Here is a 12,857-nt window from a genome sequence, read left to right as displayed (position 1 = left end):
TTCTATGTAACATGGTGGCTGCATTTTGAATGGACAAGCCCCAATGTGTAAGTGCTTTTTAAGCCTCTGAGTGTGCTGTAAGGTCATATGAGCAATCCAGGGCCAGTGTGGGAGGGGACTCCCCAAGAGAATGAATACTGAGAGGTGTGGTTCACTGGGGGCCACGACTTCCTCTGGAGGGAGTGAGCTGTTGGACATCTCTGCTGAAGAATTCTTCCATATATTGATTTCAAATCTGTCCCCTTGTAATCCCACTCACTTCTGGTCCCAGTTCTGCCCTGTGGAACCTCACAGAATAAGTCTGTTATCTCATGCTCATGACATACTTTTATCTGAAGACAAGCTATCATGTACATTTGTGTCTTTCCTTCACCAGTTAGAGAGCCCCATTCCTTCATCATTTATTTATATAACATGGCTTGGAGATCTTTCCTTTTCTACCTGCTTGCCTGCTTGCCTTTGGGCTACAATCTAGAATGAGGACAAAAATCTCCAAGTTCCAGAGAGTTCAGACGGCAAAAGCAGGAGGAGGCATTTGCCTTTAAGATCCCCAGTGGGAAGGGAAGACCTGGCATCCCAGGCAAAGGCTTGAATTTCAGGCTCCCAGCATGACTGAATCTGCGGGGAGTCAAATGTCTATAAAGGAGTGTCAATTTCCTTTCTGGAAAACAGTTTATTAAATCAGTGTATTAAAAACTGCACGAAGCGGACTTCCCTGGTGGCACAGTGGTTAAGAATCTGCCTGCCGATGCAGGGGACACAGGTTCGAGCCCTGGTCCGGGAAGATCCCCCATGCCGCAGAGCAACTAAGCCCGTGAGCCACAACTACTGAGCCTGTGCTCTAGAGCCCACGAGCCACAACTACTGAAGCCTGTGCGCCTAGAGCCCGTGCTGTGCAACAAGAGAAGCCACCACAGTGAGAAGCCCACGCACAGCAACAAAGACCCAGCACAGCCAAAAATAATAAATAAATACATTAAAAAAAAAAAACTGCACGAAGCACCTTTGGATCCCTGCCCATCGTTGCCTGGGAGTGAAGAACTTTCTAAGAACCAGACTGTTCAAGAATGGAATGGGCTGCCATAGAAGTCAGTGTTCAGAGCGCTGGAGGACCCCTTGGGGGTGTTGTCTAGAGATCTCCCTCCCTTTTTTGGAGTGAGATACTATACTCTCCTGGGAAATTCCAAAATCTGGGAAGCAGTGGATTCGATATTTCCAGAGTCCTTCCAGAAGCCTCTGACATCCCTGGTCCTACATACCTGAGACGTCCTGGTCCTCTCTATTTACCCCTGTCCTCTCCTTCCTCAGACACCAAGAAGGACCTGAGGCAGATCACCAACCACCTGCTTGACATGCTGGTCAGTAAGAAGGTGTCTGGCCAGGGCAGGGATCAGGCCCTGAACCTGCTCAACAAGAACGTCCCCAGGAAGGACCTCGCCATTCACGACAACTCACGCACCATCTATGTGGTGGATAACGGTGAGGAGGTGGGAGGGTCTGGGGCTCATGCCAGCCTTTCCAGTGGGCGCCAGGGTACCAGGCAACCAGCAGAAGGTGGAAGGGGTGCAGCTCTTGTCTGGGAGAAGTCTTCATTTCCAACTGAAAAGCCAGGAAAAGTCATTAGCATACTAGGATCCACCAGTGGGCTGGTGAAGGCGTAGGTCGAGGCTCTGAATTCAGGGCCTGAACACACCCAGAACACACTCAAAAACATCTGGGCGGAGTTTCCTGACAAGCGAGGTAAGTGCCAAAAAAAACCAAGCAAGACTCCACCAACAAGGGGTAACGTTCCTGAAGTCTCAGGATGGCAAAATACAGGCCTTCCAGAGGGAGAAATGGCACCTGTGTACCTTATACAAAGTCCAGTAACAATGTGCCAGGAGATAGTCACTAAATTTGTCAGCTCCAGGGCATCACCCCTCTCCTAAATCACCTTGTTCAACTGTTCAAGAATCATACCTGTGGCTTTATGATCTGCTGTGATAAATTCTCCCACAGGTATAATGACATATAGACCAGACCTTGTTCTAAAAGGTTCAAGTCAGCTTTTAGCAGCTTTACCTTTAGTCTCTTTTGATACAGCACTTTCCCTGTTTGGTTTTCACAGATCTCAGCAAAGTTCATGTGTAAGTGCTTAGACTTGAACAAATTACTCTAGTGCTTTAACCCTCCCCCTCTCAACACCCTCCCCCCCATCCCAGTTCTGGTCTTCTCTGCATGTATTACAAAGCCTGGGCATTGACAATCGACTTCTCTCTGTGCTAGGATTTAGGCCCAACCACACGGTTTATAGGATCGGGGGGGGGGGAGCAATATCTGAAAACTGGGCTGAAGACCTAGGTAGGGGCGCCACCAGGCAGGGTAGGGGAGCCACCAGGACGTCAAGCCTGAAGTAAGTTTTTGGGTTCAGGGAGGGGCAGACATGGACAAGGAGGAGGTGCAGAGTGTTCTAGCAGAAGAGAATGAGATGCTCAAGGCAAGGGCAGAGTGGAAGGGAAGGGTAGGGGGTGAGGCTGGGGAGGTAGGGCAGGTGCATTTGATGAAGGCCTTTGAGAGCCAGGCTGGGGGCTTTGGGTGGGTTCCTCAGGCCCCTTCCAATGACTGTCCAGCCCTCCCAGTGCGTTTGTGTCTGTGTTAAAATGCACAGCACAAAATGTACTGCCAGGCACTTTTATTTTCGATCTTTACATTTTTTAAATTAATTTTTACTGGACTATAGTTGCTTTACAATGTCGTGTTAGTTTCTGCTGTACAGCAGAATGAATCGGCTATGCATATACATGCCAGGAACTTTTAATTCCCTGCCACATCCAGAGTTTCATGCCTCCCAATGTTTACCTACTATGTTCCCCCTTCCGTTTACCTGTCCCACCACCCAAGCTCTGACCAGCTCCTAGCCAACCTCTACAACCTGGCTCTGAAATCAAGCTATTGTCCCCGAGGCAGTGTAGTGTTAACAGTTAACATCGTGGGCTTTGAAATCAGACATTGCTGGGAGAGGGCTGCTGCTATGTCACTTGCCAGATTACGTGGCAAGTTACTTGGCTTCTCCACGTCTTGGTTTTCTGCTCTGATGGATGGTGACAATGATTCATACTAACCAGTAGGGTCAACGTTAGGATTAAATGAGATAACGCATAGAAAGTTCTTGGCACATAGTACGTGCTCCACATAACTTGAACCTCTTGCTTTGTTGGAGTGAATCTCACCATCTGCGGTATCACTGTTCTGTCCTTATTTACAGCTTATTGTAATCTTTATACATCTGTCTTCCCTTCCCTGTATTGTGAGCTTTTTGATATCAGGATTGTCTTTTATTTTGGTAGCCAGTACCTAAAAGGTGGTTGTTTATTCATTCACTTATTCAACAAACACTTAATGGTTGAATTAGCTTGGTGGGTAATAGGAAGTCATTGAAGTTTCTTCAACAGAAGAGAAGAGAAGGGATAATAACCATAAATAGTAAATGTTATAGTTACTAAACAAATAATAAATATTTATTGAGTGTCATGATGTGCCTGGAATGGCACTAGGTAGTTTCCATACATGATCTCACTGAATCCTCAAACTCTATAAGGAAGGTAGTATTGTTCCCATTTTACAAAAAAAGAAATGGAAGCTTGGGGAAAAGAGAGCATAAAATAGTATTTGAGGAAGATTACACATCAACCCACAGAATGTTAGCACTGGTAAGAGTCGTCTGAGATCAACTAGTCCTGACTTTGTAAATGTTGAAAACAGAAGCCCATAGCGGGAGGCTAATTGCTCAGGTAGGGGCAGTCAGGGGTAGAACCTGGCTCTCCTGGCCCCATCCCAGTGCCCTTCACGTTGGATAAGCTACATGCTGCCTAAAGGCGGGCCGCAGGGCTCTGGTGATAAAACAGGACTGAGCGAGAAGGAGCGTTTGTGAGGACAGAGCCCGGCAAGCGTCTGACACTTGCTGCTGTCCGTCCTGCAGGTCTGAGGAAGATCCTGAAGGTAGTGGGGCAGGTTCCAGATCTGCCGTCCTGCTTGCCCCTGACGGACAACACCCGAATGCTGGCCTCTATCCTCATCAACAAGCTCTACGACGACCTGCGCTGTGACCCGGAGCGTGATCACTTCCGCAAGATCTGCGAGGAGTACATCACGTGAGTTTCCTGGAGGGTCGAGTAACCGAAAGTGTAGGACCGGTTGCTCTAAAGCCGGTAAAGAGGCAAGGCTGGGGGAAAGGAAAAGTTTGCTTTATTTTGGAGGCTGGAAACCTGGGGGTGGGAGGAGGGCAGACGCGGGTCCAAAGGCTGACTGCCCCCACAGCCCCACCAGACAATCAGGGGGCAAGAGCTTTCATAGACAGAGGGAGGGGGCTACAGGCAGAAACAGCACAGTCAGCTCTGACAGTCATCTTGAAATTAGTCATGCAGTGGTCGGATCAGTATCATCTTGATTGTTTTAGGTACAGTTAGTCTTTAGTTCCAGGGTCAGTTTGTTCCCATTTCTTTGAGGCCAGTTCTCAGAACTGTGGCAGCTTATGTCACGGCTACAGCCTGGTCATCATGTAGTTAACTTCTTCCACCTGGTGGAGGTTTCAGTCTCTATAAGACAGCTCACAGGATACGGCTCAGAATATTATCTATAGCCCCTGAGGGTAACTAAAGGCCCTGGACTTCGCTTAATGACTATTTTTATTTGGTCTCCTTTGACTGCTTTCCTCTGTTTCTGTCTTTTCTCACTTCTCTGATTAAACTTGTTTGGCTAAAGGTTTTCCACAGGCGAAAGGCAGGCGGAGGACATGGTGGGGGAAGGACCATAGGGTCCTAATCTGTTTCCGACGGGCTTTGTATTAGTCATTGATGGCTGTGTAACACATTACCCCCAAATTTAGCAGCTTAAAACAAGAAGTATCATGTGTTATCTCACAATAGGACAGCAGTTTGGCCGAGAGTCGGCTGGGTAGTTCTGGCTTTGGGGCTTACAAATGACAGTCACACGCTGGCCTGGGCTGCCGTCATCCAAAGGCTGGACTGGGGTGGAAGATCTGCTTCCAAGATGGCATGCTCAAGTGGCTGGCACGTTGGTGCTGGCTCTTGGTGGGAGGCCATGGTTCCTCCCCATGTGGATCTCTCCTCATGGTAGCTGGCTTTCCCCCTCCTTAAAAGGTGAGTCTTGGGAGGGTGAAGACCCTGCCTTCACTCTGCTTTCCTTTCTCTATTCCACGGGTTGGCAAACTTTTCCTGTAAAGGGCCAGAGAGTAAGTTTAGGTTTTGTGGGACACGTAGGTCTCTATCACAATTTTTTTTTTTTAAACCTTTAAGTAAAAACTGTTCTCAGCTTCCTGGATTTGGGTCCCAGCGAAGTTGGCTCCATCCTATAGCTTCTCCTGATCCCGACTTTGTGTCACTTAAAGATCCTCAGGGCTTCTCCGTCTTTTTTGACCTCAGCTTCAGCGTCCCGGTAACTATCTCCCAGTCAGTCCCTGTTTGAACGAGGCCCCCTCCTGGTCAGCCTGTACATGCTGCCTCTGAGGTCACCTGACACTGAGTGGGTAGGGTCACCGCCTTCAACAAATGGTGCCTGAGGCTGCCATTCCCCTCCCCTCCCAGGGAGGTGCTTCATCAGGGGCCAGGGGCTGGGTGGAGGTTCAGGCACCAGCTGGCTTAAGGAACCAGTTTAAAGGGCAGACCCCAACTAATTACGCAAGGCTGGTTCCCCAGCACCGAGTGGGAAGAAGATGAGGCACGGGACACGGATTGTCAGAGCTGGAGGGGCGCCCAGAGCTCCCAAGCCTTATCCCTCTCCCCTAGAGGGACTTGCCCAGTTACCCAGCCAGAGGCAGATGTGGGACCAGAGCCCAGGTCTCTGACTCTTGTTCCATGCTCTCTTCTTTCTTTCTTTTTTTTATCATTTTTTCCTTAGCTTTTTTTTTTTTGGGGGGGGGGCTGCGTTGGGTTTTCGTTGCTGCACGTGGGCTCTCTCTAGTTGCGGCGAGCGGTGTGCGGGCTTCTCATTGCGGTGGCTTCTCTTGTTGCGGAGCATGGGCTCTAGGCACGCGGGCTTCAGTAGTTGGGCTCTAGGCACGCGGGCTTCAGTAGTTGTGGCACGCAGGCTCAGTAGCTGTGGCTCGCGGGCTCTAGAGCACAGGCTCAGCAGCTGTGATGCACAGGTTTAGTTGCTCTGCGGCATGTGGCATCTTCCCGGACCAGGGCTCGAACCCCTGTCTTCTGCACTGGCAGGCGGACTCTTAACTACTGCGCCACCAGGGAAGCCCTGCTCTCTTCTTTCATTTATACACATCTGCATTTGCACTGTGCACATCCACCCCGATTCCCCACATCAAATCAACCTGGGCAGATCACGGAAGGATCAGAAGGTGTGTCACCTCTGATGTCCTCATATAGAGGTCCTTCCGTAGTAGATTTTGAAAGGAAGGCAGAAACTTCTGGCTCTTCTAGTCTACCCCTCACCCCCGACTCGTTAGGGGAAGGGACTGGACCAGACAGGGGATTGACTGGCTCAGGCTACATCGTGACTCAGCTACGTGGCAGAGTCAGGTCGTGCGGCAGGCATCATGGTAGCCCTATTGTGCTGTGGTGGCTGCTGTCCTGTCCCACCAGACACCCCAGCTTCTGGGAAGCCTGTTGGCTGACAGCTCTCACCTGTCACCTCTCCTTGGGTACTTGCCTTGGCTGAGGACAGCTGTTCACCCTTCTCAGGGCAGCCAGCATCCAATGACTTGCCCCTCACCCCAACTTGGAACAACTTTGAAGGGTGTGTCGGCTCTGGAACTCTTTGCAAGCTGAGGCTTTGTCATGACCGCATCTCAGTCCAGTGCCTCCCTCCATCCAGGCCTGATTTCTTCCCTTTCCCAACAGGTGTTGATCCCAAGAGCTCTCCCGAATAAACTTCCTGAGTGTCAGTCCCCATCTGAGTGTGCTTCTTGAGGAACACATCTATTACTTCATTTATCCCCATCGTAACTCTGAGAAGTAGTGGTGCTATCCTCAGTTTCCAGATCAAGAAGCTGAGGCTCAGAGAGGTTCAGTGAATTGCCCCAGGTTACACAGCTCATGAGTGGTGGATCTAGGATGAAAAAACAGATCTGTCTGTCCCCAGATCTCACACTCCTCCCATTCCCCTTGGCCAGTTCTCTTGACCACGCTGGCCCTCTGTTTTAGGGGCAAGTTTGACCCCCAGGACATGGACAAGAATGTGATTGCCATCCAGACGGTGTCAGGGATCCTGCAGGGCCCCTTTGACCTGGGCAATCAGCTGCTGGGACTGAAAGGAGTGATGGAGATGATGGTGGCTCTGTGCGGCTCAGAGCGTGAGACAGACCAGCTGGTGGCCGTGGAGGCCCTCATCCATGCCTCCACCAAGCTCAGCCGCGCCACATTCATCATCACCAATGGCGTGTCACTGCTCAAAGAGATCTACAAGACCACCAAAAACGAGAAGATCAAGATCCGCACGCTGGTGGTGAGTGCGCTGGGTACCAGACACTGTGCCGGGCATCAGGGACACCAGAATGAATGAGACGTGGTCCCTGTCCTTGAGGAGACCACGCCCTAAGCACCCAGATCCACCCACAGGCCCCTGCAGAAAGGGGTGATAAGCAAGAGGCTGTGAGAACGTGGATTCAGGATGGGGGACCCCGCCATGTAACCCTAACGATGATCTCCTCGATGCTTTTGAACGACGCAAACACTGATGAGCTTTTGTCCACCAAGTAGTTTCAGCGCAAACTCCAAAAACTCAGTTTGTTTCCTTAATCGGTTTCTATATAGCACAGTTAAACCTGCTGCATTGTTCCCATTTTCATTTTATAGAAGTAACTTCCTTTTTCTTGACAGCAATTACAGTGAAGATTTGAGTCACTGATCTGTTTGTGGGTTTTTTTTTGGTTCACATCAATTAAAAAAAAACTAATTTTAGCTTCTGCCATTGTGAGTTTTCTCTTAGGGAAGACATTTTTTTTCCTAGCAAGAGTCCAAATTTTCCTGGGTAAAAATCTGCACAGCTGAATCTGACCCCCAACAAAAATATGATTTCACAGCCAGTTTTTGTGCCATAAGTTTTATCGTTGTGGTTACAGATATGGTTAGTATTATCCTGTGATTTTTCAAAATGAGAGACACAAAACATCTACGTGGGCAAAATGGTGGGGGAAAAGGGTAAGTTGAAAACCTCCAGCTTTGTGGGCATCTACCCTAACCTGGAAGCCTCAGGGAAGGCATCTCAGAAAGGTGACACCTGCCCTGAGTTCTGTAGGATGCAGAGAGGTTTATCCAGGCAAAGAAAAGGGGCAAAGTGTTCCAGCCACAGGGACCCGTGTGAGCAAGGCCTCGTCCCCAGGCCTTGGTGTCTCTGATCCTACACATCTCCCCTCCTCCCCAGGGACTCTGTAAACTTGGCTCTGCGGGCGGCACAGACTATGGTCTCAGGCAGTTTGCAGAAGGGTCGACAGAGAAGCTGGCCAAACAGTGCCGCAAGTAAGGGGGTCCTATTTCCCCAAGCCCACCATCTCCTCTCAGGGATGTGCCCTAGTGGATGCCAGGTCCTAAAAAGCCGCCCACCTGCTGCCCTGAATTGTTTCACTCTTGCCCCAGTCCCAGCACCCTTGCCTCCCCTCCCCCAGGTGGCTGTGCAACACGTCCACAGACACCCGGACCCGGCGATGGGCAGTGGAGGGCCTGGCCTACCTCACGCTGGACGCTGACGTGAAGGATGACTTTGTTCAGGACATCCCTGCCCTGCAGGCCATGTTGGAGCTGGCCAAGGCAAGTGTGGCCCTGGCCTCTGGCCTCAGGATCTGCTGGATTCAGGCTCACGGGGCTGTCCGCTGAGCGTGGGAAATTAGACTCCCCTGTCCTCATCCTGACTCTATCCCCTACTCTTCCTGTAAACCTGGGGTGGTCACTTCCCTCTGTCTGGCCCTCATCTTTCCTGGCTGTAAAATGGGCTCACAACTCTTCATGCCTTCCAAGCAGTGGGAGGATGAATAAGATGAGGGTAGTTTTTTCCTGAGACCCCCTTCCCCCCCCAGGGAGTTGAGGTTTTTGAGGGACCGAGGGGCAGTACCTGGCCTCTTCTGGGCCCCTCCCTCCTTCCCAGTCCTTCCCAGATGCCCTTCCTCCTCTGCTGGGCCACCTCCCCCTGCGCCCCCCACCCCTGCTCTTTGCCGCCACTAAAGGGTGGAAGTGTGGGAGGGAGTTTCCACCAAAGGGTGTCCAGCTCCCACCCTATCCCAGTCTGATAGAAAGCCTATGGGACTGGGCTTTTGAAAGGGGCACAAAGCAAAGAGCGCACTGAGAGGACCCCCGTTGGTGCTCTGGGGCGCTGCTGAGCAGAGCAGAGCCTGTGTGCGCAGAGCCGGTTCCTCTCCCTCGGGGCCATGCCAGCCACGCTCCTCCCAAACCAGCCTGCCTGTGAGGGAGCCTCTGGGAGGCAGTGGTTTGTTCTCAGGTTTCCTTGCTGCCTGTCCCCTCCTATCCCCCACCTCCTGCCTCCAGACCCCTGACAAGACTATCCTGTACTCGGTGGCCACCACCCTGGTGAACTGTACCAACAGCTACGACGTCAATGAGGTCATCCCTGAGCTGGTGCAGCTGGCCAAGTTCTCCAAGCAGCACGTGCCCGAGGAGCACCCCAAGGTGGGGAAGGGGATGGCCGGGAGGGGAGCTATACCACCGGACCGCCAGAGAGGTGGGAAGGACAGTTAATGATGGTCAGGCGCCGTGCCGGTGTATCTGGGAGGATTTGGTGGAAGAGGCAGAGAAATTGAAGAGGATCATGGTCAGTTTCTCCCACTAGGTGGCACTTGTGTTTTTTCTTAGAGTTAATGTTCCGTGGAGGGGGAGGAGGAATCGACGATTTATAGTCGAAGAAACCAAATGGAGCCAGGATGAACGTTTTCTAATTTATATTGATTTCATGGACATCTGACAGTTGTATTTCATGTTTTCCACATTTATACAAATTTTATTTTCTGGGATATCTGGATTTGGGGATGTGGGTGCTAAGTACGAATAATGAGAAGTGGAGGGACGGGGGATCGGGGCAGCCCAGGTGTCACAAATCCCCTTGGGACCCTCCCCACAATGATGCCCTGCACGCAACTGCATACTTTGTATGTGGTTTGTATATGAATGTATATGCATTGTATTTCCAGCCAATAAAACATTTAGATTTTTTAAAAAATGACCAAAGTAATATAACCATGTTGCAAAACAAACACAAATGTGACAGTGGAGAAAAGAAAATAGCTACTTGCAATTACATCAACTCCCTATTATCATTTTGGTGTGTTATATCACCTACCAGAGGCTCTTTATTTCTGTGCGTTTTTTAAAAAATAGTTATAATCAGTCACTATTGTCTATTTGGTGTGTTATATCACCTACCAGAGGCTCTTTATTTCTGTGCGTTTTTTAAAAAATAGTTATAATCAGGGGACCTCCCTGGTGGTCCAGTGGCTAAGACTCTGTGCTCCCAGTGCAGGGGACCCGGGTCTGACCCCTGGTCTGGGAACTAGATCCCACATGTTGCAACTAAGAGTTCGCATGCCGAAACTAGAGATCCTACGTGGCTCAACTAAGACCCAGCGCAGCCAAATAAAGAAAGAAAGAAAAAAGAAAAAATAATAAAAATAGTTATAATCAGAATGTAGTTATTATTTTGTACCCAATTTGGGGAAAATACTTTAGATGTTTTCCATACCACTATGTAGTTCTCTGAATCATTTTTTAAAGCTGCATAGGATTTCACGCAGGCAAGGGTGTATAGCATGTTCTGCCGCCATGAAGTTCTAATGTGGCTTCTAGAGATTGACTCTTCCCAGCCACCCTGAGGATTATCTGTAGAGACTATTCAACCCTGGGGCTGACCCAATCCACTGTTAGGTCAGCTTTATCTGCTCTCTCTCCCCTCCCACCCCTGTTTACCCACCCTGCCCCCATGCATAGCCTAATGGAAAGCCAGCCTTCTGCAAGAAAGGAACATTTAGGTCATCTAGGGTTTGGGATGATCTCCCTTCTCTTTCGGGATTGATTTCCTTGCCATCTTTTCATATCCCCAGGACAAGAAGGACTTTGTGGACATGCGGGTGAAGCGGCTTCTGAAGGCCGGCGTCATCTCAGCGCTGGCCTGCATGGTGAAAGCAGACAATGCCATCCTCACTGACCAGACCAAAGAGCTGCTGGCCAGGTGCGGCTGCAGCAGTTCAGGGATGGGGTCTGAGGGGCCTGGAGGCAGGAGGCTGGGTGGGGAGATAGAGATGGCGGGGGTGGGGAGTAAATGAAGGAATGAGCCATTAGGGGCCTGAAGAGGAGGCTGACGGGGATCAACACTGAAAAGTGACAGGGCAGGCAGGTCACCACAGGGGCAACTTTGCATTGGGAGGAAAGAGGTCACTGTCCATTCTGGTAACCTGGTTCCCAGGCCCTGAAATGCCGAAGATGAAAGGCACAGTTTCTGTGCAGCCTGACGGGAGGCACACAGGCTCACAGTTACCACACGACACGGCAGGTGCCATGATGGGGGACATACAGAGGGGCTGGCTGGAGCACGAGCAGTGGCACCCAACTGGCCAGACTGGAGGGTAGGTGGGTAGGCAGCTAGAAAGGCCTCCTGGAAGATGTAACAACTCAGGGGAACCCTGAAGAAAAAAAAAGGAGCCACTCAAATGCAGCAGAAGGAATGGTTCCAGGCAGAGGCAACAGCGTATGCAAAGACCCTGAGGATGGAGGGAGAATGAGTGACTGAGGACGGGGTTCTCCAGGGATATGTCTGGAGCATGGAGTGCACAGGAGAGAGTGGTGCTAGATACGACCAGAGAGGACGGCAAGGGCCAGAACATGGTGGTCCTGGGGTGCTTCCAGTTTCTCCTGGGTGGCGGGCAGCAGGGAGCCATTTGGTATCTCCCTAAACAGGGATGGGGCCGCTGTTTGCAGCTACATCTGGCCTCACTTCCTCCCCAGCCACTTATGTCCATGGCAGTATCTTCCCAAGGTTAGTTCTGGGGCACGTGCTCACTGGTAGCACTTCCCAGAGTTTCACTGGGCCTGCTGATGCCTGGGAAGGGTGTGCTCATGCACTGAACGTCCTTTATCCTTGCTCTCCAGGGTATTCCTGGCACTGTGTGACAACCCAAAGGACCGAGGTACCATTGTGGCTCAAGGTGGTGGCAAGGTACATTGGGTGGGCTAAGGGTTCCTTGCCATCCTAGAAGGTGCTTCACTGGGGAGAAGCAACTTGTGTCTGTGTGTGTATGTCTGTGTGTGTGTCTGTGTGTGTGTGTACATATGTGTCTCTGTGTCTGTCTCTTCATTTGTGTGTGTGTGTGTGTGTGTGTGTGTGTGCACGTTCTTTGCCTGGCCCAAGAATAACGCACCCCCTGCCCCAACCCGACCTCTGGAATACAGTCATTAAGGTATGTGTGGTGTCGGTGCCTAAGTCTAGGAAGTGTCATGGGATTTACTGTGGGATCCCATTTATCCTCCTTGTTACTGGAAGGAACCCTGGTGCAGATAGAGACCGTGGGCTTTGCTACAGAAGGCTTGTCGTCGAGTCCTTGCTTGTCCCCTTTTTAGCTGCGCAACTTCGGGCAAATTACTTAATCTCCCTGAGCCACAGTTTCTTCATCTGCAAAACAAGGGACAACATCACACACTCACTTTGCAGAATGCCACAAGGATCAGAGAAAATACACTTAAGTTTTGGCTCATAGGAGGTGCTCGGTGAATGGCCGCTATTATGATTAGGTTTGACTTAGTCAGAAAGTAAACAACGATTTATTTTTCCAAAAGCCACATGAACGTATGGGTGGGTGGGGAAGAGGGCGGGCGAAGATCTCCGTGTGTGCTGGGAACCAAGGGGACTGA

The 12,857-nt window shown here is 50.6% G+C and overlaps 2 protein-coding genes across 2 annotated transcripts in view; one reads left to right on the top strand and one right to left on the bottom strand.

Annotated features, from left to right (window-relative positions):
- Positions 1-12,857, bottom strand: part of NLE1 (notchless homolog 1) — a 65,837-nt gene that overhangs the window by 22,253 nt on the left and 30,727 nt on the right. The window lies entirely within an intron of this gene.
- UNC45B (unc-45 myosin chaperone B) overlaps positions 1-12,857 on the top strand; it is a 30,175-nt gene that overhangs the window by 10,136 nt on the left and 7,182 nt on the right. The window contains exons 8-15 of the mRNA XM_081218436.1: positions 1,309-1,479; positions 3,959-4,130; positions 7,155-7,455; positions 8,374-8,468; positions 8,615-8,756; positions 9,489-9,629; positions 11,054-11,181; positions 12,099-12,165. Coding sequence (XP_081074562.1) covers positions 1,309-1,479; positions 3,959-4,130; positions 7,155-7,455; positions 8,374-8,468; positions 8,615-8,756; positions 9,489-9,629; positions 11,054-11,181; positions 12,099-12,165 — 1,217 coding nt within the window. The remainder of the gene's footprint in view (positions 1-1,308; positions 1,480-3,958; positions 4,131-7,154; positions 7,456-8,373; positions 8,469-8,614; positions 8,757-9,488; positions 9,630-11,053; positions 11,182-12,098; positions 12,166-12,857) is intronic.

This window comes from Mesoplodon bidens (genome assembly GCF_964165515.1).
Source record: "Mesoplodon bidens genome assembly, chromosome: 19".
Lineage (NCBI taxonomy): Eukaryota > Metazoa > Chordata > Mammalia > Artiodactyla > Ziphiidae > Mesoplodon > Mesoplodon bidens.
Note: the sequence above shows the minus strand (reverse complement) of the source record. Positions and strands in the feature narration are given on the sequence as shown.